Genomic DNA, 24138 nt, shown 5'->3' on the forward strand with positions numbered 1-24138 from the left:
CGGGGCGGGACCAAACCCACCGGGAGAGGCGGGACCGGCACCGGGGGGCGCGGCCAGCGGCGGAAGCGCGGGGGCGGGGCGGCGGCGGTGGCTTTAGTGGGGGGGGGACGCCGCGGCCGTGCGAGGGCGGCGGCGGCCCCCGCCGGTCCCGGTGCGGTGCCGGTCCCCGCGGGCCATGCGGCGGCCGTAGCCATGCAGCGCGACGGGGATGCGGCGGCGCCCCCCGCGGCCTCGTACCGGGTGCTCAGCCGGCTGCTGGGCTATGGCACCGGGCCGGAGGCGGGCGCGGCGGGCGGCGCCGGTGCCGGTGCGGCGGGCGCGGGGCCCGGCGGGGGGGGGCGGCTGGCGGGGGCCGGGCCGGCGCTGCGCAGCCCGCGGCCGCGGCTGATGGTTTCCCGCACCGCGGCGGCGGAGGGCCGGCCCGGCGAGGACTGCGGCCCGGCAGCGGCGGCGGCGGCGGCGGGCGGGGGGGTCCCGGGGGGCGGCGGGGCCGAGCTGTGCCCGCGGCACCGGGGCGCTCTGGAGCCCAAAGCGGCGGCGGGCTGGGGAGCGGCGGCGCAGAGCGGGCTGGAGCTGCAGCTGGCGGCGCTGGGGCTGCGCCCGCCGGGGCGGGCGGCGAAGGGGGCGGCGGGCGCGGGGGGCACCCCCTGCCCGTGCCTGGGGCCGCCCGCCGGGGAGGAAACCAGCGATGCGCTGCTGGTGCTCGAGGCGCTGGAGCCCGATGAAGGCGGCAGCGGCTCCGAGGACGAGCAGGGGTCCCCCGGGCGCGGGGCCGCCCGCGCCGCCGGCAGAGCGGCAGCCCCCGGCCCATCGCCGCCGCCCGCGGGCACCGGCACCGGCGGCAGGAAGGGCTCGCTCCGCATCCGCCTCAGCCGCCTCTTCCGCACCAAGAGCTGCAGCGGCGGCTCCGCCACCGGGGACGCCGCCAGCGCCGCCGCCTCGGCCGGGAGCCTGACGGATGTGAGCGGGGCCCGCGGCCGGGAGCAGGAGCCGGGCAGGTACGGGGGGCAGCGGGGGTGGCACCGGGGATGGCGCCAGGGGATGGCACCCGGGGTGGCCCGGGGGGTGGCAGGGGGGAGGGCAGCGGGGGTGGCGCCAGGGGATGGCACCGGGGGTGGCAGCGGGGATGGCACCGGGGGTGGCAGCGGGGATGGCACCGGGGCCATCCCGTGCGGCGATCAAACCTCTCGCTTTGACGAGGCCTCGTGGCTCACGCGGAGACGCTGGTGACCGGGAGAGGCTGGCGGAGCAGGGTCGCGCTGATCCAGGCCTGCATCCCTGGCGGGGATGGCGGAAAAACCTCTGGGAGCAGCAGCGGGAGCGGGGCTTGGAGCATCAGTCCCGCCAGGAGCGGCTGGGGGGGCTCAGCCTGGGGAGGAGGAGGCTCCGGGGGGATCTTTTTGCTCCACAAATTCCTGCCAGGAAGGTGCGGCCAGGTGAGGGTCGGGCTCTGCTCCAGGGAACAAGGGATGCGGTGACTCAAGCTGTGTCCGGGGGAGGTTCAGGTTGGATTTTGGGGGAGATTTGTTGGTGGGGAATGTGCTTAGGCACCGGCACAGGCTGCCCGTGGAATCGCCATCCCCGGAATTGTCCAGCGAATGTGTGGATGTGGCACTTGGGGACGCAGTGGGGTTCTGTGGGAGGTTGGACTGGCTGATCTCAGAGGGTTTTTCCAGGTTCTGTGATTCCACAGCTGATGGTGGGGTGCTGCAGGCGCTGGGGCAGCGCTGTCCCCTCTGGTGACACCTCTGTCCCCAAGGGACTGGCATTCTGTCACCTCCCGTGTGCTGAGGGGCGATTTCCCGAGGCTCTGGTGCTGTGGGTGCTCAGATCTCCCGCAGGGATCATTGCTCGGATGGGGGGACAAACCCCGGGATCTCTTGGTGTCCCTCATGTCCCTGCTGTCCCTCATCCCTGTTCCATCACCCCTGCTGCTCGGTCCCAGCTGTGGCCAGTCCAGGGCCGCTCTGTCGCTGCTTCCCGGGCTCCTGGAACCGCTTTTCCATGACATTCCCGGCTGCAGAGCTGAGGTTTCTCCAGGAGAAGGCCGGGAGAAGACCCAGGTCCGTGCAGCAGGGAATAAAGAGATGGATTTGGGGTCACAGCACAGCCCTTCCCCTGCGGGGTTCCTTCACCCTCCGCAGGGATTTCGGGCTGTGGTTCCTCCTCCTGATGGATGAGCAGGAAGTTTTTCTCCAGGCTGGAGCTGCTGACCCGGGGTCAGGCGTGACCTGCAGCCCCGGCGTGTGGGGACAGCGCCCTTCGGCAGCCCGAGGAGGCCAAAATTACCCCAAAATGAGCTCCCCTTTGAAGCAGGGGAGGGTGGGGAGCCCCAGCTCCCAGCCCCGCAGCTGGGCAGATGCTGAGGCCTCTCTGGAGCTCCTGAGGAGCCTCGGACGGCGGCTCCTTGGCCACAGATGACTCCAACAGCCCCAAACCAGGTGCCTGGAATGACAGAAAGCTTTGGGATCGGGATTATTCCAGCGGTGCTGGGAGCAGGGAAACACCTGGGAATCGCTGCCTGGTCTTCTCTGGTCTGGTGGTCACCTTGGTGGTCGCTTTGGTGGTCAGTTCTCGTGCAGTTCCTCGCACTAATTAGGCTTTTTTTAACGAAGGTTACTTCAAGGTGCCCCATGCAGCAGCTCCTGTGGGTCAGACAGAACTTTGCTGCCTCTGGTTCCGGGAATCCTGTCCTGGCATTGAGGGATGGGTCATTAATGGTCCTTCTTGCTCGTGTCCTGGTGGGATGATGATGGTGATGATGATGGTGATGATGATGAACCAGGACTTTTCCTTGGTTCTGCTGGGAGCTGGAAGTCGTTGCCTCCTGACCTGTGGCCCCCATGGGTATGGGATGGACCTGGTGGTCTCCAAGGGTCTGGTGGTCACCATGGGTCTGGTGGACCCCATGAGTCCGAGGGTCTGGTGGTCACCAAGGATCTGGTGGTCACCATGAGTCCAAGGGTCTGGTGGTCACCATGGATCTTATGGTCCTTATGAGTCCAAGGATCTGATGGTCTCCAAGGGTCTGGTGGTTCCCATGAATCTATGGGTCTGGTGGTCACCAAGAGTCCAGGACTCTGGTGGTCACCATGGATCTGGTGGTTCCCATGAATCCATGGATCTGGTGGTCCCCATGAGTCCAAGGGTCTGGTGGTCCCCATGAATCCATGGATCTGGTGGTCACCATGGATCTTGTGGTCTTCATGAGTCCAAGGGTCTGGTAGTCACTAAGGATCTGGTGGTCTCCATGGATCTGGTGGTCACCACAAATCCAACTTTTTTTCCTAAAACTGCTCCTTTTTGGGAGAAATTTGTGCTTCAGAGGAGGTTCCGGGGCAGAGGACGAGGATGGGCACAGGAGAGGACCCAAATTTGTCATTATTTCTTGCTGGTGTCAATTTTTGAGGTGTTCCTGTGTCATCTCAGAGCCCAAACCTGCGTGAGATGCACCAGGTCACACCTCAAGGCTGCTCCGTGGATTTTTGGCACCCTTGGGATCCCTCAGGGGAGGATGGAAAAGGTTTTTTTGGTGGATTTTGGGATCCCTGCCCTAATTAGGAGATGGAGAAACGTGTGGATGATGGAGGTCCTGGGAAGGATGGAAAAGGGTCTTGTGGTCTGGAAAAGGGTCTTGTGGCTGGAGAAGGTTCTCGTGGCAGGAGAAGGTTCTCGTGGCAGGAGAAGGTTCTCGTGGCAGGAGAAGGTTCTCCTGGTGGGAGAAGGCTCTCCTGGTGGGAGAAGGCTCTCCTGGTGGGAGAAGGCTCTCCTGGTGGGAGAAGGCTCTCCTGGTGGGAGAAGGTTCTCCTGTCTGGAGAAGGTTCTCCTGTCTGGAGAAGGTTCTCATGACTGGAAAAGGCTCTCTTGGTTGGAGAAGGTTCTCGTGGCTGGAGAAGGTTCTCGTGGCTGGAGAAGGTTCTCGTGGCTGGAGAAGGTTCTCCTGTCTGGCGAAGGTTCTCCTGTCTGGCGAAGGTTCTCCTGTCTGGCGAAGGTTCTGTCTGGAGAAGGTTCTCGTGGCAGAAGAAGGTTCTCCTGTCTGGCGAAGGTTCTGTCTGGAGAAGGTTCTCGTGGCAGAAGAAGGTTCTCCTGTCTGGAGAAGGTTCTCGTGGCAGGAGAAGGTTCTCCTGTCTGGAGAAGGTTCTCCTGTCTGGAGAAGGTTCTCCTGTCTGGAGAAGGTTCTCCTGTCTGGAGAAGGTTCTCCTGTCTGGAGAAGGTTCTCCTGTCTGGAGAAGGTTCTCCTGGTTGGAGAAGGTTCTCCTGTCTGGAGAAGGTTCTCGTGGTTGGAGAAGGTTCTCCTGTTTTTTCTCCTGGTGGGATTCAGTCTCCTCACCCCTCGTGACGCCGTTTCCCTCCATCCCCCCGCAGGAAACACAGACTGACAAGAACCCAAAGTGCCTTTTCCCCGGTTGTGTTCAGCCCCCTCTTCACAGGTGAGGATTTGGGGGGGACTGGTGGAACCTCGGGGTTTGTTGTGCTGTGGATTAAATATAAATGTAATATAATATAATATAAATATAAAATAAATACAATAAAATTATAATATAATATAATATAAATATAAAATAATTATAAATATAATATAAATATAAATATATATATAAATATATAAATATATATATATTTATATATATAATATTATAGAAATAGAATAATATAAAATATATACTATAATATAATATAAATATAATACAAATATAATAAAATATAATGTAATATTAATATAATATAATAATATTATATAAATATAATATAATATAAATAATATAATATAAGTATAACATAATATAATATAAATATAATATAATATATTATAAATATAATAAAATTATAATATAATATAATGTAATGTAATATAATATAAAATAAATATAATAATAATATAATATTAATAATATAATGTCATATAATGTAATATAATAATATTATATAATAATATTATATAAATATAATAATGTAATATAAAATAAATATAATAAAGTTATAATTTAATATATTTATTATATAATATAATATAAATTTATATATTTATATCTAGAGATAATATAAAATATAAATCAATAAAAATCTATACTTATATATTTGTATCTTTATATATTATATAACATTATATATAATATATAAAATATATATTTATATTATATACATATTATATTTCTATGTGATATAAAAACGTAAATATATAAAAAATAAAAGACATATATTATTATTTTTATATATCATTGATTCATTTGAAAATCCCCCTTTTTTAAGTGGATTTTTTGTGGCTTTTGGAGCGGGATCACATCCTCACATGGATCAGCTCCGCTGGATGTGGGAATTCCATGCTGGAAAAAATCCCTCATCCCATCCAGGCTCCGGCCTCGGGGCAAATTCCCTCACCCTGAGCTTTGGGCAGGGATCGAGGCCTCTCCAAAGACGGAAAAATTGGATTTGGAAGCAGCAAAACCTCCCAATCCCTGTGGAATTCCTGCTTTTTTCCTCATCCCAGGGATGGGGAGTGGCTGATCCCGGCTCCAACCGGGATTTTCCGTCTCCTTTTCCAGGTGAGACGGTGTCACTGGTGGATGTGGACATTTCCCAGCGAGGACTCAGCTCCCCTCACCCTCCCACGCCGCCGCCGCCGCCGCGCCGGAGCCTCAGCCTGCTCGGTACTGCCTGGGAATGTCCTTGGGAAACTGGGAATTGTCCTTGGGAAACTGGGAATTGTCCTTGGGAAACTGGGAATGTCCTTGGGAAACTGGGAATTGTCCTTGGAAACTGGGAATTGTCCTTGGGAAACTGGGAATGTCCTTGGGAAACTGGGAATTGTCCTTGGAAACTGGGAATTGTCCTTGGGAACCTGGGAATGTCCTTGGGAACCTGGGGATTGTCCTTGGGAACCTGGGGATTGTCCTTGGGAAACTGGGAATTGTCCTTGGGAAACTGGGAATTGTCCTTGGGAACCTGGGGATTGTCCTTGGGAAACTGGGAATTGTCCTTGGGAAACTGGGAATGTCCTTGGGAAACTGGGAATTGTCCTTGGAACTTGGGAATGTCCTTGGGAAACTGGGAATTGTCCTTGGAACTTGGGAATGTCCTTGGGAAACTGGGAATTGTCCTTGGAACTTGGGAATGTCCTTGGGAAACTGGGGATTGTCCTTGGGAAACTGGGAATGTCCTTGGGAAACCGGGAATTGTCCTTGGAACTTGGGAATGTCCTTGGGAAACTGGGGATTGTCCTTGGGAAACTGGGAATTGTCCTTGGGAAACTGGGAATTGTCCTTGGGAAACTGGGAATTGTCCTTGGAACTTGGGAATGTCCTTGGGAAACTGGGAATTGTCCTTGGGAACCTGGGGATTGTCCTTGGGAAACTGGGAATTGTCCTTGGGAAACTGGGGATTGTCCTTGGGAAACTGGGAATTGTCCTTGGAAACTGGGAATTGTCCTTGGAAACTGGGAATTGTCCTTGGGAAACTGGGAATTGTCCTTGGAAACTGGGAATTGTCCTTGGGAACTGGGAATTGTCCTTGGAACTTGGGAATTGTCCTTGGGAAACTGGGAATTGTCCTTGGGAAACTGGGGATTGTCCTTGGGAAACTGGGGATTGTCCTTGGGAAACTGGGAATTGTCCTTGGGAAACCGGGAATTGTCCTTGGAACTTGGGAATTGTCCTTGGAACCCTGGGGATTGTCCTTGGGAAACTGGGAATTGTCCTTGGGAAACTGGGAATTGTCCTTGGAAACTGGGAATTGTCCTTGGAAACTGGGAATTGTCCTTGGAACCTGGGAATTGTCCTTGTGAAACTGGGAATTGTCCTTGGGAAACTGGGAATTGTCCTTGGAACTTGGGAATTGTCCTTGGGAAACTGGGAATTGTCCTTGGAACTTGGGAATTGTCCTTGGGAAACTGGGAATTGTCCTTGGAACTTGGGAATTGTCCTTGGGAAACTGGGAATTGTCCTTGGAACTTGGGAATTGTCCTTGGAACCCTGGGGATTGTCCTTGGAACCCTTGGGAATTTCCCCCTGTTTTTGTCCCATCCTTGCTGCTTTTGGGGTCTTTCCTCCTGCTTTTTTCCCATTCCCGCTGTTTTTGGGGTCTTTCCTCCTGCTTTTGTCCCATTCCTGCTCCTTTGGGGACTTTTCCATCTCCCACCACGGCCGGATCCTTTCCCTGTCCCCGGAAAATCGCGGCTGCTCCAGCAGGATCCAGCCTGGGCCGCTCCCCTGAGCAGGAACAGGATAAAACCAGGAGCACATCCCATCTCCTGAAATCCCTGAAATTCCCTCTCCAGAGCCGGAAAACCCACCCCCCTCCTCCAACAACACCCAAAGGGCCGTGGGAATCCCCACATCCTCCACATTCCCACTTCCCCGGGCTGTTTTCCCTGTTTTCCGGGCTCTTTTTTCCCTGTTTTCTGACGCTGTGCTCTCTCCTAGATGATATCAGTGGGACGCTGCCTCCGGCTGTGCTTGTGGGTCCGATGGGCTCTTCCCTGCAATCCTTCCCTCTGCCTCCTCCTCCTCCGCCCCACGCCCCAGGTCAGCTTTTCCAGCTCTGCCTTTTCCCTCCTGGAATCCTCCTGGAATCTCCAATTTTTAAATTTTATTTTTTTTTTATTTTTTTTTTTGGGGGGGGGGGGTGGGGGATGGGGTGTGTGGTTTTGTTTCCTTTTCCCTGCTCTGCTCCGAGGTTTTCCCGCTGTCCTGGAGGTCCCGGCTCCGCTTTCCCTCGGGAAATTGGAGTTTTTCCTCGGTTTTTTCCCGGTTCCTCTGGGGTTTATCCCATCCCGACAAGGAGGGCAGGGAAGAGCAGAATTCCAGGCGCATTCCGTCCTTCCCCCACAACTTTCCTGTGCGTTCCCCTTCTGCTTTGCGCTCCTCCAGCTCCACAGAGCTTTGCCTGTCCTGTTTTCCCGGGATTCCTGTCCCTTTTCCCGGGATTCCTGTCCCTTTTCCCGGGATTCCTGTCCCTTTTCCCGGGATTCCTGTCCCTTTTCCCGGGATTCCTGTCCCTTTTCCCGGGATTCCTGTCGCTTTTCCCGGGATTCCTGTCCCTTTTCCCGGGATTCCTGTCCCTTTTCCCGGGATTCCTGTCCCTTTTCCCGGGATTTCTGTCCCCTTTTCCCGGGATTTCTGTCCCCTTTTCCCGGGATTTCTGTCCCCTTTTCCCGGGATTCCTGTCCCTTTTCCCGGGATTCCTGTCCTTTTTTCTGGGATTCCTGTCCCATTTTTCTGGGATTCCTGTCCCTTTTCTGGGATTCCTGTCCCTTTTCCCGGGATTCCTGTCCCTTTTCCCGGGATTCCTGTCCCTTTTCCCGGGATTCCTGTCCCTTTTCCCGGGATTTCTGTCCCCTTTTCCCGGGATTCCTGTCCTTTTTCTGGGATTCCTGTCCCTTTTCCCGGGATTCCTGTCCCTTTTCCCGGGATTCCTGTGCCTTTTCCCGGGATTCCTGTGCCTTTTCCCGGGATTCCTGTCCCTTTTCCCGGGATTCCTGTGCCTTTTCCCGGGATTCCTGTCCCTTTTCCCGGGATTCCTGTCCCTTTTCCCGGGATTCCTGTCCTTTTTCTGGGATTCCTGTCCCTTTTCCCGGGATTCCTGTCCCTTTTCCCGGGATTTCTGTCCCCTTTTCCCGGGATTCCTGTCCTTTTTCTGGGATTCCTGTCCCTTTTCCCGGGATTCCTGTCCCTTTTCCCGGGATTCCTGTCCCTTTTCCCGGGATTCCTGTGCCTTTTCCCGGGATTCCTGTGCCTTTTCCCGGGATTCCTGTGCCTTTTCCCGGGATTCCTGTGCCTTTTCCCGGGATTCCTGTCCCTTTTCCCGGGATTCCTGTCCCTTTTCCCGGGATTCCTGTCCCTTTTCCCGGGATTCCTGTCCCTTTTCCCGGGATTCCTGTCCCTTTTCCCGGGATTCCTGTGCCTTTTCCCGGGATTCCTGTGCCTTTTCCCGGGATTCCTGTGCCTTTTCCCGGGATTCCTGTGCCTTTTCCCGGGATTCCTGTCCCTTTTCCCGGGATTCCTGTCCCTTTTCCCGGGATTCCTGTCCCTTTTCCCGGGATTCCTGTCCCTTTTTCTGGGATTCCTGTCCCTTTTCCTGGGATTCCTGTCCCTTTTCCCGGGATTCCTGTCCCATTTTTCTGGGATTCCTGTCCCTTTTCCCGGGATTCCTGTCCCTTTTCCTGGGATTCCTGTCCCTTTTCCCGGGATTCCTGTCCCTTTTCTGGGATTCCCTCCAGCAGGAAGGAAGAGTTGGAGGTGCTGGAGGCACTTCCCAAAGTGTCCCCTGGCAGGAATTGTCCCCCCATGGGTCACCCCGTGTCCCCCTCCTTCCTGAGGGGCCGGCCTGGGGGTGACAGTGACCCTGGGTGACAGTGACAGTGACCCTGGGCTGAGTGACAGTGACAGTGACCCTGGGTGACAGTGACCCTGGGTGACAGTGACAGTGACCCTGGGTGACAGTGACAGTGACCCTGGGTGACAGTGACAGTGACCTTGGGTTTTGTGCGACAGTGACAGTGACCCTGTCTCTCTCTGGGTGACAGTGACAGTGTCCCCAGCTGTCCCTGTCAGTGTCCCCATGTCTTTCTGGGTGACTGTGTCTCTGGGTGACAGTGACCGTGTCCCCGTGTGTCCCTGTCCCTTTCAGTGTCCCTGGCTGTCCCTGACCGTGTCCCTGTGTCTCCGGGTGACAGTGATGGTGTCCCTGTGTGTCTCTGGGTGACAGTGATGGTGTCCCTGTGTGTCTCTGGGTGACAGTGACGGTGTCCCTGTGTGTCCCTGACGGTGTCCCCATGTGTCCCCGTGTGTCCCTGACGGTGTCCCCGTGTCTCTCTGGGTGACAGTGACGGTGTCCCCATGTGTCCCTGACGCTGTCCCCATGTGTCCCTGATGGTGTCCCCGTGTGTCTCTGGGTGACAGTGACGGTGTCCCCGTGTCACTCTGGGTGACAGTGACGGTGTCCCCATGTCTGTCTGGGTGACAGTGACGGTGTCCCTGTGTGTCTCTGGGTGACAGTGACGGTGTCCCTGTGTGTCCCTTTCAGTGTCCCCATGTGTCCCTGTCCCTGACGGTGTCCCTGTGTGTCCCTGACAGTGTGCCCGTGTCTCTCTGGGTGACAGTGACGGTGTCCCCGTGTCACTCTGGGTGACAGTGACGGTGTCCCCATGTCTGTCTGGGTGACAGTGATGGTGTCCCCGTGTCACTCTGGGTGACAGTGACGGTGTCCCCATGTCTGTCTGGGTGACAGTGATGGTGTCCCTGTGTGTCTCTGGGTGACAGTGATGGTGTCCCTGTGTGTCTCTGGGTGACAGTGACGGTGTCCCTGTGTGTCTCCGGGTGACAGTGACGGTGTCCCTGTGTGTCTCCGGGTGACAGTGACGGTGTCCCTGTGTGTCTCCGGGTGACAGTGACGGTGTCCCCGTGTCTCTCTGGGTGACAGTGACGGTGTCCCCATGTGTCCCTGACGCTGTCCCCATGTGTCCCTGTCCCTGACGCTGTCCCCATGTGTCCCCACAGACGCCTTTCCCCGGATGGTGCCCCTGCGGCCCCCGGAGGCCCCGGGCCAGCCGCCCCCTCCCCACCTGCAGTGTCCCCTGGCCCGGCCCGACCCCAGCAGCTTCGCCGCCAGCCTCCGGGAGCTGGAGAAGGTACCGGCATCCGGGCGGGAAAATCCGGGAATCCGGGGTTGGGATTCGGGAATCCGGCCCCTTGGGCACGGGGATTTGGGAACCTGGCTCCTCAGGGTTTGGGATTTGGGAATCCAGACCCTCAGGACGTGGGAACCTGGCTCCTCAGGGTTTGGGAATTGGAAATCCAGACCCTCAGGACTTGGGAATCTGGCCCCTCAGGGCTTGGGATTTGGGAATCCAGACCCTCAGGATTTGGGAATCTGGCCCCTCCAGGATCGGGATTTGGGAATCCTGCCCTTCTGGGATTCCCCACAGGAATTCCCAAGGGAATTCCCAAGTGAATCACCATTCCCAAGGGAATCACCATTCCCAAGGGAATTCCCAAGGGAATCACCATTCCCAAGGGAATTCCCAAGGGAATCACCATTCCCAAGGCAATTCCCAAGGGAATCACCATTCCCAAGGGAATTCCCAAGGGAATCGCCAAGGAAATCGCTGTTCCCTCGGGAATCACCCATTCCCAAGGGAATTCCCAAGGGAATCGCCAGGAAATCGCTGTTCCCTCGGGAATCACCCATTCCCAAGGGAATTCCCTGGGGATCCGCCGTTCCCAGCTGCCTCTCCCCGTTCCCAGTGCGGCTGGTACTGGGGCCCCATGAACTGGGAGGACGCGGAGATGAAGCTGAAGGGAAAACCCGACGGATCCTTCCTGGTGCGCGACAGCTCCGACCCGCGCTACATCCTGAGCCTGAGCTTCCGCTCGCAGGGCATCACCCACCACACCCGCATGGAGCACTACCGAGGTGAGGAACACGGGATGGCATTCCCGGAGCCGGGATGGCATTCCCGGAGCCGGGATGGCATTCCTGGAGCCGGGATGGCATTCCTGGAGCCGGGATGGCATTCCTGGAGCCGGGATGGCATTCCTGGAGCCGGGATGGCATTCCTGGATCTGGGATGGCATTCCTGGAGCCGGGATGGCATTCCTGGATCTGGGATGGCATTCCTGGATCTGGGATGGCATTCCTGGAGCCGGGATGGCATTCCTGGAGCCAGGATGGCATTCCTGGAGCCGGGATGGCATTCCTGGAGCCAGGATGGCATTCCTGGAGCCGGGATGGCATTCCTGGATCTGGGATGGCATTCCTGGAGCCGGGATGGCATTCCTGGAGCCGGGATGGCATTCCTGGAGCCGGGATGGCATTCCTGGAGCCGGGATGGCATTCCTGGATCTGGGATGGCATTCCTGGATCTGGGATGGCATTCCTGGATCTGGGATGGCATTCCTGGAGCCGGGATGGCATTCCTGGAGCTGGGATGGCATTCCTGGATCTGGGATGGCATTCCTGGATCTGGGATGGCATTCCTGGATCTGGGATGGCATTCCTGGATCTGAGGTGAGGGAACATGGGATGGTATTCCTGGATCCGGGATGGCATTCCTGGATCTGGGATGGCATTCCTGGATCTGGGATGGCATTCCTGGATCTGGGATGGCATTCCTGGATCTGGGATGGCATTCCCAGAGCCGGGATGGCATTCCTGGATCTGGGATGGCATTCCCGGATCTGGGATGGCATTCCTGGATCTGAGGTGAGGGAACATGGGATGGCATTCCTGGATCTGGGATGGCATTCCTGGATCCGAGGTGAGGAAATATTTATAATATCAATAATATATAATTATATAATATTATTTTTATGTATATGTATATTTATATTTATATTATAATAAAAATATTATATAATTATATAATGCATGCTATATATAGCACAGTATATATAATATATAATATATTTTATATTTATAATATATAATAAATCAAAATATAATATGTAATATATAATACATATATAGAATAGAAATAATATATATAATAGCAATAAAATATATGTAAATATAAAATTAAAAAATATAAAATATATAATATTTCATTGGTTCAGTAGCAGAATATTTACCATTAAATATTTTCATTAATGCTGTGCCAAAAACTCCCTGGGATAACGGGAATAATTCCCGTGTTTTCCCAAAAATCCCTGGGATAACGGGAATAATTCCTGTGTTTTCCCAAAAATCCCTGGGATAACGGGAATAATTCCTGTGTTTTCCCAAAAATCCCTGGGATAACGGGAATAATTCCTGTGTTTTCCCAAAAATCCCTGGGATAACGGGAACAATTCCCGTGTTTTCCCAAAACTCCCTGGGATAACGGGAATAATTCCTGTGTTTTCCCAAAAATCCCTGGGATAACGGGAATGCTGTCCCTGGCAGGGACCTTCAGCCTGTGGTGCCACCCCAAGTTCGAGGATCGCTGCCAGTCCGTGGTGGAGTTCATCAAGCGGGCGATCATGCATTCCAAGAACGGGAAATTCCTCTACTTCCTGCGCTCCCGCGTGCCAGGTAAACCTGGGAATGGGATTTTCCAGGGTTCCAGGTAAACCTGGGAATGGGAATGGGATTTTCCAGGGTTCCAGGTAAACCTGGGAATGGGATTTTCCAGGGTCCCAGGTAAACCTGGGAATGGGATTTTCCAGGGTTCCAGGTAAACCTGGGAATGGGATTTTCCAGGGTTCCAGGTGAGCTTGGGAATGGGAATGGGATTTTCCAGGGTTCCAGGTAAACCTGGGAATGGGATTTTCCAGGGTCCCAGGTAAACCTGGGAATGGGATTTTCCAGGGTTCCAGGTAAACCTGGGAATGGGAATGGGATTTTCCAGGGTTCCAGGTAAACCTGGGAATGGGATTTTCCAGGGTTCCAGGTAAACCTGGGAATGGGATTTTCCAGGGTTCCAGGTAAACCTGGGAATGGGATTTTCCAGGGTTCCAGGTAAACCTGGGAATGGGATTTTCCAGGGTCCCAGGTAAACCTGGGAATGGGATTTTCCAGGGTCCCAGGTAAACCTGGGAATGGGATTTTCCAGGGTTCCAGGTAAACCTGGGAATGGGAATGGGATTTTCCAGGGTTCCAGGTGAGCTTGGGAATGGGAATGGGATTTTCCAGGGTTCCAGGTGAGCTTGGGAATGGGAATGGGATTTTCCAGGGTTCCAGGTGAGCCTGGATAGCAGTTCCCAGGGTTTTAGGGAATGGGATTTTCCTGTGATCCAGGTGAACCTGGATGGGATTTCCCAGGGTGCCAGGTGAGCCTGGGAATGGGAATTGAATTTTCCAGGGTCCCAGGTAAACCTGGGAATGGGAATTGAATTTTCCAGGGTCCCAGGTAAACCTGGGAATGGGATTTTCCAGGATTCCAGGTAAACCTGGGAATGGTTCATTTTTTTCTGGGATCAGCTGCTGCTCTGCCCCAAGAATCCGAGTTTTCCGTGATTTTGGGCTGTCCCTGCAAGCCAGGGGGGAATTTCCCATCCCAGAGCTCATTTCCCTGTGTGTGCCCCTGGAAAAACGGGAAAATAATTCCAAAAATTCCTTGGACTCGGCCAGGTTGGAGCCATCCGGGACTGGAAATCGCGGGGTGGGACCGGCTGAGCTTTGCAGCCCCTCCCAACCCATTCCACGATTCCATGGAATTCCATCCCACAATCAAGAATTCCATCGTTCCTGATGGATCCCAGCCTTAATTAAATCTCCTCATTCCCTTTCCCTTCGGAATCGGCGGCGCTTCCTTTCCGACGCAACCCTCCAACGTTTCCCGCTTTTTTTCCAGCCTAATCCTGATCTCCAAAATCTCCTTTTTTCCCCCCAAAATTCCAAGGTCTCCCTCCGACGCCCGTCCAGCTCCTGTATCCCGTCTCCAGGTTCAGCAACGTCAAATCCCTGCAGCATCTGTGCCGCTTCCGCATCCGGCAGCTGGTCCGGATCGACCACATTCCCGAGCTCCCGCTGCCCAAGTGAGTCCCGCCATTCCCTCGTGGATGAATCCATGGAATTCCCTCCATGGGAATGTGGGAGGGAATGATTGACTTTCCCAGCTTTGGGGATAGCGGGATTGACGTTCCGTGGGGTTTAGGGATGCGGTGGGAATTCTGAGGGGTTTGGGGATGAGGAGTTCCCTGCCGTGCTGGAGCTTTGGGAGGCAGCTCCGAAATTCCCGTGGAGGTGCTGGAAGGGTTGGGAATGTTGGAGGGGCTGTGGCTCAGGGATCCGGCTCTTCCCGATGATTTTCCACGGAAGCTCTGGTTGTGTTTTGGGAATTTCAATGGAGCTGTGGCTCAGGGATCCAGCTCTTCCCAACTGCTTTTCCATGGAAGAAGCTCTGGTTATATTTTGGGAATTTCAGTGGAGCTGTGCCTCAGAGATCCAGCTCTTCCCAACTGTTTTTCCATGGAAGAAGCTCTGGTTGTTCTCTGGGAATGTTGGCTCAGGGATCCGGCTCTTCCCAACTGTTTTTCCATGGAAGAAGCTCTGGTTGTTCTCTGGGAATGTTGGCTCAGAGATCCAGCTCTTCCCGATGATTTTCCACGGAAGCTCTGGTTGTGTTTTGGGAATTTCAATGGAGCTGTGGCTCAGAGATCCAGCTCTTCCCAATGATTTTCCATGGAAGAAGCTCTGGTTGTGCTCTGGGAATGTTGGCTCAGAGATCCAGCTCTTCCCAATGATTTTCCATGGAAGAAGCTCTGGTTATATTTTGGGAATTTCAGTGGAGCTGTGCCTCAGAGATCCAGCTCTTCCCAATGATTTTTCATGGAAGAAGCTCTGGTTATATTTTGGGAATTTCAGTGGAGCTGTGCCTCAGAGATCCAGCTCTTCCCAACTGTTTTTCCATGGAAGAAGCTCTGGTTGTTCTCTGGGAATGTTGGCTCAGGGATCCAGCTCTTCCCAATGATTTTTCATGGAAGAAGCTCTGGTTGTTCTCTGGGAATGTTGGCTCAGAGATCCAGCTCTTCCCGATGATTTTCCATGGAAGAAGCTCTGGTTGTTCTCTGGGAATGTTGGCTCAGGGATCCGGCTCTTCCCGGTGTTTTTCCAGGCCCCTGATCTCCTACATCCGCAAGTTCTACTACTACGACCCGCAGGAGGAGCAGTACCTGTCCCTCAAGGAGGCCCAGCTCATCTCCCGACACAGGCAGGAGCCGGAATCCTCCACGTAGCGGAGCCGCCCCGGCACTGACGGTGTGGGAATGGTTGGGAATGGTCAGGAATGGTGTGGGAATGGTTGGGAATGGGCAGGAATGGTTGGGAATGGTCAGGAATGGTTGGGAATGGTGTGGGAATGGGCGGGAATGATGTGGGAATGGTTGGGAATGGTTGGGAATGGTGTGGGAATGGGCGGGAATGATGTGGGAATGGTTGGGAATGGTCAGGAATGGTCAGGAATGGGTGGGAATGATGTGGGAATGGTTGGGAATGGTCAGGAATGGTCAGGAATGGGTGGGAATGATGTGGGAATGGTTGGGAATGGTCAGGAATGGTGTGGGAATGGTCAGGAATGGTGTGGGAATGGTCAGGAATGGTTGGGAATGGTCAGGAATGGTTGGGAATGGTCAGGAATGGTTGGGAATGGTCAGGAATGGTTGGGAATGGGCAGGAATGGTTGGGAATGGTGTGGGAATGGGCGGGAATGATGTGGGAATGGTCGGGAATGGTGTGGGAATGGTGTGGGAATGGTGTGGGAATGGGCGGGAATGATGTGGGAATGGGCAGGAATGGTTGGGAATGGTGCGGGAATGGTTGGGAATGGGCGGGAATGATGTGGGAATGGTCGGGAATGGTGCGGGAGGGAATGGTCAGGAATGGGCGGGAGTGATGTGGGAATGGTTGGGAGTGGTCAGGAATGGTTGGGAATGGTGTGGGAATGGGCGGGAGTGATGTGGGAATGGTTGGGAGTGGTCAGGAATGGTGTGGGAATGGTCAGGAATGGTTGGGAATGGTGTGGGAATGGGCGGGAGTGATGTGGGAATGGTCTGGAGTGGTCGGGAATGGTTGGGAATGGTCGGGAATGGTTGGGAATGGTCGGGAATGGTGTGGGAATGGTCAGGAATGGTTGGGAATGGTGTGGGAATGGGCGGGAATGATGTGGGAATGGTTGGGAGTGGTCAGGAATGGTTGGGAATGGTGTGGGATTGTCAGGAATTATCTGGGAATGGTTTGGAATGGTCAGGGATGGTCTGGGAATGGTCCAGGATGGTTTGGGAATGGTCAGGAATGGTCTGGAGTGGTCTGGGATGGGTTGGGGATGGTCGGGAATGGTCCAGGATGGTCTGGGAATGGTCTGGAGTGGCCTGGGATGGTCAGGAGTGTTCTGGGAATGGTTTGGAATGCTCAGGGATGATCGGGAATGGTTGGGAATGGTGCCTCATCCCAGGATCAATCCCGTGTCCTGCTGTTCCCCCTGGAGGAGCCGTGGCTGCTCACTCCGGGCTCTTCCATCATTCCCAGCTTTTCTTTGGGAAAGGGAACAACAGGATTGCTTGGCCTTGTACCATTCCCGGTTTTCCTTGGGAGGGGGAGCAGGATTTCCTGGTGTTCCACCATTCCCAGTTTTCCTTGGGAAGGAGATCAAGGCTTCCTGGTCTTTTTCCCTTGGGAATGGGAGCAGGATTCCCGCCCTTTTACCATTCCCAAACTTTCTCTGGAGAGGAGAACAAGGTTTCGTGTTCTACCATTCCCAACTTTCCTTGGGAAAGGGAACAGGATTCCCACCCTTTTACCATTCCCATCTTTCCTCAGGAAAACCCTCCTGCTCCTCCCTCATTCCCATTGCCGCTCTCCTCCAGGCCCCAATCCCGTCTGATCCTGATTCCCGGTGTTTTTTCCTGGCAGGAATTTGGTTGTTGCCCTCCTGCCTTGCTGGAGAGGAGGCCGAGCTCCTGCTGCTGCTGCTCCTGCTCTTTTCCCTGGAGGAGAGGGCCCAGCATTCCCGGGAAACCCAGCAGAGCAGGATCCGGAGCCCCGGCTCCCGGGAAAAGGAATCCTGGGGGAACCGAGCCCGGCCCCGCGGGATCCTCGCGGAACAAAGAATGTCACGGCACTATTCCCGACTTTTCCTGGAAGTTTTGCGTTTGGATGTCTCTGGATTTTTGGAATTTTTTTTTTTTAATTTTTGATTTTTCCCTGATTTTCGGCGTGAGGAAAAAAACTGATCCCGCTGGATTTTCTGATCCCGCTGGATTTTCTGATCCCGCCTTGGGAATTTCAAGGTGGGGGGAGAGGGAGAAAAGGAGAAAAAAAAGGGGGAATTCTCTGGGAAGATCCATCTGCCTCGTCATGGCAAGGCTTTGATCCTCACTGGAGAGCTGCAAACGGAGCCAGAGGGATGGAACAACCCTCGGGAATAAACCCTTGGGAATAACCCTTGGGAATAACCCTTGGGACTAACCCATGGGAATAACCCTCGGGAATAACCCTCGGGAATAAACCCTGGGAATAACCCACGGGAATAACCCTCGGGAATAACCCATGGGAATAACCCTTGGGAATAACCCATGGGAATAAACCCTCGGGAATAAACCCTCGGGAATAAACCCTTGGGAATAACCCTTGGGAATAACCCTTGGGAATAACCCTTGGGAATAACCCACGGGAATAACCCTTGGGAATAACCCTTGGGAATAAACCCCGGGAGTAACCCCTGGGAATATCCCCTGGGAAGAAATGAAGTGTGGAGTTCCGAGCAGCTCCACAGCTGCCCCAGGATTTGGGAAAAGAGATCCAAACCCTTCAGGATTGGCAGGAGCATCCCGGGAAAAGCTGGAGCCGTGGAAGAAAGGAAGGAAGAGCGTGGTGTGGATCCAAAGGGAACATTCCCGGAGCCAGCACTGGGAAGGATTCCCCTGGGAAGGTGGAAAATCTGCTGCTGGAATTGCTGGAGCTGGATCCTGCAGCGATCCCAAACTTCCAGAGCCGCGGGATGGGCGCTTCCAGCCCGTCCCTGGAGGATTCCGGAGGCCGGGAATGATTTCCTTCGGAGCGCCGAGGATTCTCCTGGAGCGGCTTCCCCCTCTCCCTGGGACGTCGGGAACAGCAAATCCAGGAGAATTGTGGCTCTTTCCCGGTTTTTAGGCGCAAATTCCCACCCTCCCCCCTTCGGATCTGCTGCTCCATCCCCCTGAGCGGGAATTCCATGGGGGAGCTTCCAGCGGGGCTGGGAATTCCGGAGAAGCCTCTTCCCGTGTTTCAGGGAGGAGCGTTCCAGTGCTCTGGATCCAGGGAACTTGCTCCATCCTGCTGGATCTGAGGATTCCCTGGAGCCCTGGGAACTGCCAGGAGCTCGGGGGATGATCCCTGTCCTGGAATTCCCGTGGATTTTAATGGGAAAATCCCGCTGCTTCGCCACGAAAGGTGCTACAAATCCTCCCTTAAATCCTTAAAAAAATTCCAGGTGAAACTGAGCTTCAAAATCCATGGAAATACCTCATGGGGCTGGGGGAGGGAAAGCCTTCCCGAGAGCCAGAGCCAGCTTTTCTCCCCCTCCCCCTCCAAAAAAACATCCTGGAAAAAGGCATGGATAATGGGATGCAGGGAATTGGGAAGCTGGGAGTGTCTCCAGGGAAAATCCAGGGAAAATCCAGGAAATCCTGGAAATCTCTGCGTGGTGTGGTGGTGGCAGAATTCCCGCTCCGTCCTTCCCGTGCCGTTCGGGGATGGAGAGGTTTGGGAAGGATCAGGGAGAAGCGGAGTTAGGGGAGAACAGGGAATGGGAGCTGGGGGATTTTTGGGAAGGGAAAATCCACAATCCTGATCGGGAATGGGAATGGGGAGAATTCCTGCAGCTCCCCATCCCTGCATTCCCATCCCAGTGTCCCAGTGTCCCATCCCAGTATCCCAGTATCCCATCCCAGTATCCCATCCCATCCCAGTGTCCCAGGAGCTTCCTGGTTCCATCCCAGTATCCCATCCCAGTGTCCCATCCCCGTGTCCCATCCCCGTGTCCCATCCCATCCCAGTATCCCATCCCAGTGTCCCATCCCTGTCCCATCAAGGGGATCCCTTTCCCAAAAATCCTTTGGGATCGGGGGGATCCACCCAGTGCTCCCAGTGCCACCCCGGGGCATTCCCAGTGCTCCCAGTGCCACCCTGGGATGCTCCCAGTGCTCCCAGTGCCACCCTGGGATGCTCCCAGTGCTCCCAGTTCCCAAAATCCCATCCTGGAGAACTTCCAGTGCCCCAGAATCCCACTCTGGGATTCTCCCAGTGCCCCAAAATCCCACTGTGGGATTCTCCCAGTGCTCCCAGTGCCCCAAAATCCTATCCTGGAGAGCTCCCAGTGCTTTAAATTCCCAAAATCCCACCCTGGGATGCTCCCAGTGCTCCCAGTTCCACCCTGGGATGCTCCCAGTGCTCCCAGTCCAGGGCCTCACCCCAAACCCCAGGAATTTCCCGGAATTTCACGAGCAGATTCCAGCAGCTCCCAGGGCAGGACCTCGCCAGGATTTTGGGAATCACCCTTTGGAATTTAACAAAAAACAAAACACCACCGACGCAGCTTTGGCTTCATTTTATTTTTAATTTTAATTCCTCCCCTCCTTAATTTTAATTTTAATTTTAATTTTGTTTTTGGTGTGTGCTTAATTTATTCGAATAGTGGCTGTATAATTTATTTTCATAAATATATGAGAAAAGTTACTAAATGGTTAAAAAAAAAAAAAGAATAATAGTAATAATAATAATAATAATAATAATAAAAAAAAAACCAAACGGACTTTGCAGGCCAATCTTTCAGATTTAATGGAGAAAAAAAATTAATTAATAATAATAATAATATTAATAATAATAATGTTTTTTTGATATGAACCACAAATGCACTTTTGGGTGTGTTTGGTTATTTTTTGGGGTGGGGAGCTGTGGGGTTTGTGTGTAAATATTGTATTTATAGGCATGTTTGGCCTCTCGTGGGGGATTTTAGGAACTGCTGGAATTCCTGGATTTTGGGGGTTTTAGGGGTTTTTTTTTTGTTTGTTTTTTTTCCTACGGGGTCAGCCAGGAAAAGCTGACTTGGTGTTTGTAAAACTCATTTTTAGCGTCGTTTTTTGGGGTTTTTTTGGGGTTGTTTGGGGTTTTTTTTGTTGGTTTTTTTTTCTGCTGTACGGGGAGGGTGGGAAGGGAAGAGAGAAAGGGTTTGAAATAAAAATCTTGGAAATTGTTGGATTTTGGTTTTTTTTTTGTGGTGGATCCAGAACCTTCCCAGCCCCTCCAGATCATTTTTGTCCCTTTTTTGGGGCATCCTGGCACCCCCAAAATCCATCAGGGAGCTCTGGGTGCCCTTCCTGGGTATCCCCAAAATCCAGCAGGGAGCTCCCAGTGCCCAAAAATGTTTGGGGTGGAGCTCTGGGTGTCCCAAAAATCCATCAGGGAGCTCCCAGTGCCCCCCCAGGGTGATCCCAGTGCCCCCCTGGATGCCCCTGGTACCCCAAAAACCATCTGAAGTCTTCCAGTGCCCAAAAACTTGTTTGGGGTGAGTTCTGGGATCCCCAAAAATCCATCAGGGAGCTCCCAGTGCCCCAAAACACATTTGGGGGGAGCTCAGGGTGACCCCAGGGTGCTCCTGACACCCCAAAACCCCTCGGGGATTTCTGGGTGCCCCCAGAAACGAGGCACAGAACCTTGGGATGGGGAACGAGGCTGATTTGGGGTCCCAGGATGGGGAACGAGGCTGATTTGGGGTCCCAGGATGGGGAACGAGGCTGATTTGGGATCCCACGATGGGGAACGAGGCTGATTTGGGGTCCCAGGATGTGGAACGAGGCTGATTTGGGATCCCACGATGGGGAACGAGGCTGATTTGGGGTCCCAGGATGTGGAACGAGGCTGATTTGGGGTCCCAGGATGGGGAACGAGGCTGATTTGGGGTCCCAGGATGAGGAACGAGGCTGATTTGGGGTCCCAGGATGGGGAACGAGGCTGATTTGGGATCCCACGATGGGGAACGAGGCTGATTTGGGGTCCCAGGATGTGGAACGAGGCTGATTTGGGGTCCCAGGATGAGGAACGAGGCTGATTTGGGGTCCCAGGATGAGGAACGAGGCTGATTTGGGGTCCCAGGATGGGGAACGAGGCTGATTTGGGGTCCCAGGATGGGGAACGAGGCTGATTTGGGGTCCCAGGATGTGGAACGAGGCTGATTTGGGGTCCCAGGATGGGGAACGAGGCTGATTTGGGGTCCCAGGATGAGGAACGAGGCTGATTTGGGATCCCAGGATGAGGAACGAGGCTGATTTAGGGTCCCAGGATGGGGAACGAGGCTGATTTGGGGTCCCAGGATGGGGAACGAGGCTGATTTAGGACCCCAAGATGGGGAACGAGGCTGATTTGGGGTCCCAGGATGGGGAACGAGGCCGATTTGGGGTCCCCGCAGCCCCGAGGAAGCTTCGGGGCGATTCATTCCCAGGACTGGGGAACCCCGGGATGCGCCCACGGCCCGGAGGAGCCCTCGGGGACCCGGGGACCCCCTCGCTGCCCCCGCGGGCCCCCAAAAAAGCGGCTTTTGTTGGGTCTGGAGCAGCCCCGGCGGGGCCGGGATTTATTTTTAGCGTTCATTTGCATCAGAAAGCGGCGCGGCCCCCGCGGGCTCCCCCGGACAAAGGCGCTTTCTTCCCTCCCCGCCTCCCCCCGACCCCAACCCCGCGGGGGCTGCGGAGCCCCCCGGGACCCCCGCGGCGGGTGGGGGGATGCTGGTGGTGCCCACCCTGGGGGGGAAATGCCGGTGGGGGTCAGGGAGCTGCTCGGCGTCCTTAAATCCTGTCCCAAAATTCCGTCCTTAAATCGCGGCCCGAAATTCCGTCCCTAAATCCCATCCCGAAGTTCCGTCCTTAAATCCCATCCCTCAACCCCATCCCTAAATCCCACTGCAGAATTCCATCCCGAAATCTCATCCCAAAATTCTGTCCTTAAATCCCACCCCAAAATCCCATTCCTAAATCCAGACCCTAAATCCCATCCCTCAACCCCATCCCTAAATCCCATCCCTAAATCCAGTCCCTCAATCCCACCCGACCCAGGGGTGGGCCCGGGGTGTCTGAACCCCCCAATTTGGGGGAGGGGATGTCACATTTTGAGGGGGATGGGGGCGCTTCCCCTCCTCAGCCTCGCTCGTCCCAATGTGCTGAGGGGAATGTGGGAACAAGGGAAACTGAGCCACGGGGTGGGGAGGGAGATCCGAGGGAAACTGAGGCACAGCATGGGATCTTGGATGGATGGATGGACAGATGGATGGAATCCATGGATGATGGATGGATGGACGGATGGATGATGGATGATGGATAGATGATGGATGGATGGATGGATGGATGGATGGATGGATGGATGGATGGATGGATGGATGGATGGAATCCATGGATGGATGGATGGATGGATGGATGGATGGATGATGGATGGATGATGGATGGATGGATGATGGATGGATGGATGATGGATGGATGGATGGATCCATGGATGGATGGATGGATGGATTGATCCATGGATGGATGATGGATGGATGGATGATGGATGGATGGATGGATCCATGGATGGATGGATGGATGGATTGATCCATGGATGGATGATGGATGGATGGATGATGGATGATGGATGGATCCATGGATGGATGATGGATGGATCCATGGGTGGATGGATCCATGGATGGATGGATTGATGATGGATGGATGGATGGATGGATGGATGATGGATGGATGGATGATGGATGGATGATGGATGGATGGATGATGGATGGATCCATGGATGGATGGATGGATCCATGGATGGATGGATTGATCCATGGATGGATGATGGATGGATCCATGTGTGGATGGATCCATGGACGGATGGATTCGGAGTGGAGCTGGGTGCGCAGGGCAGGTGGGATGTGGGATGCAGGGTGAGGATGGATGGATCCATGGATGATGGAAGGAGGGAGGGATGGATGGAGCAGCGGGATGGGGCTGGCGGGGTCCCGGGAGGGGCCGGGCGGAGGGGAGGGAGGGGGGGGCGGCGGCGGGGTCCGGGGGGGGCCGGGGGCGCCCCTCCCGTCGCCGCCCACATGACGCCGCTCCCGGGATGCGCCGGGCGGCGCCGGGCGTGGGCGGGGGCGGCGAGAGGCGGCGGCAGCGGGGCCGCACCGGGGCGCGCCGGCCCCCCCCCCGGCCCCGGGACCGCCACCGGCCCCGCCACCGGCACCGCCACCGGCCCATGGCCCGCGGCCGGACCGCCGCGCCCGCCCCCTGAGCGGCTCCATGGAGCAGGTAGGATCGGGACCGGGATAAGGAGCGGGAGCAGGAACGGGACGGGTCCGACACCCCCGGGGACGCCACCCGGCCGTGCTGTGCTCCCCTCCTGCCCTGCCGCGTCCCTCCCCACCTTCCCCCGGCCCCCGGCGTCACCTCCCGCCCTCTCCCCGCCGCCCACCTGCTGCCCCGGCACCACCTGAGCCCCCCCGCAGCATCGCCCAGGCGGGACCGAGACCCCCAGAGCCCCCGGTGTGCCTCCCCCAGCCCGGGTGTGCCCCGGGACCCCCTCCCCGCTCTGCCTCACACAGCCCGGGGTGGGTCTTCCCCGCGATTTGGGGAGGGGGTTTCTGCTCGGGGATCGGGGCTGGAGCCGCCGTGAGGGTGTGGAAAAACCTCGGGGTGTGTGTGTGGGGGGGTCCTTTCCTCTGTCTCCCCATCC

The 24138-nt window shown here is 54.9% G+C and overlaps 1 protein-coding gene across 1 annotated transcript; it reads left to right on the forward strand.

The window, feature by feature from the left end:
- The first annotated feature begins 192 nt into the window (after positions 1–192).
- Positions 193–20566, forward strand: SOCS7 (suppressor of cytokine signaling 7). Its single transcript, XM_088068051.1, has 10 exons — positions 193–998; positions 4366–4430; positions 5544–5648; positions 7419–7520; positions 10494–10624; positions 11241–11409; positions 12877–13005; positions 14315–14450; positions 15530–15672; positions 17323–20566. Exons 1-9 carry the CDS (start codon positions 193–195, stop codon positions 15648–15650), a joined length of 1764 nt encoding a protein of 587 aa, XP_087924177.1. The 3' UTR covers positions 15651–15672; positions 17323–20566.
- Positions 20567–24138: the final 3572 nt, after the last annotated feature.

The sequence above is a fragment of the Pseudopodoces humilis genome, chromosome 29 (genome assembly GCF_049639895.1).
Source record: "Pseudopodoces humilis isolate 2021_Gansu_Grassland_sample_001 chromosome 29, ASM4963989v1, whole genome shotgun sequence".
Lineage (NCBI taxonomy): Eukaryota > Metazoa > Chordata > Aves > Passeriformes > Paridae > Pseudopodoces > Pseudopodoces humilis.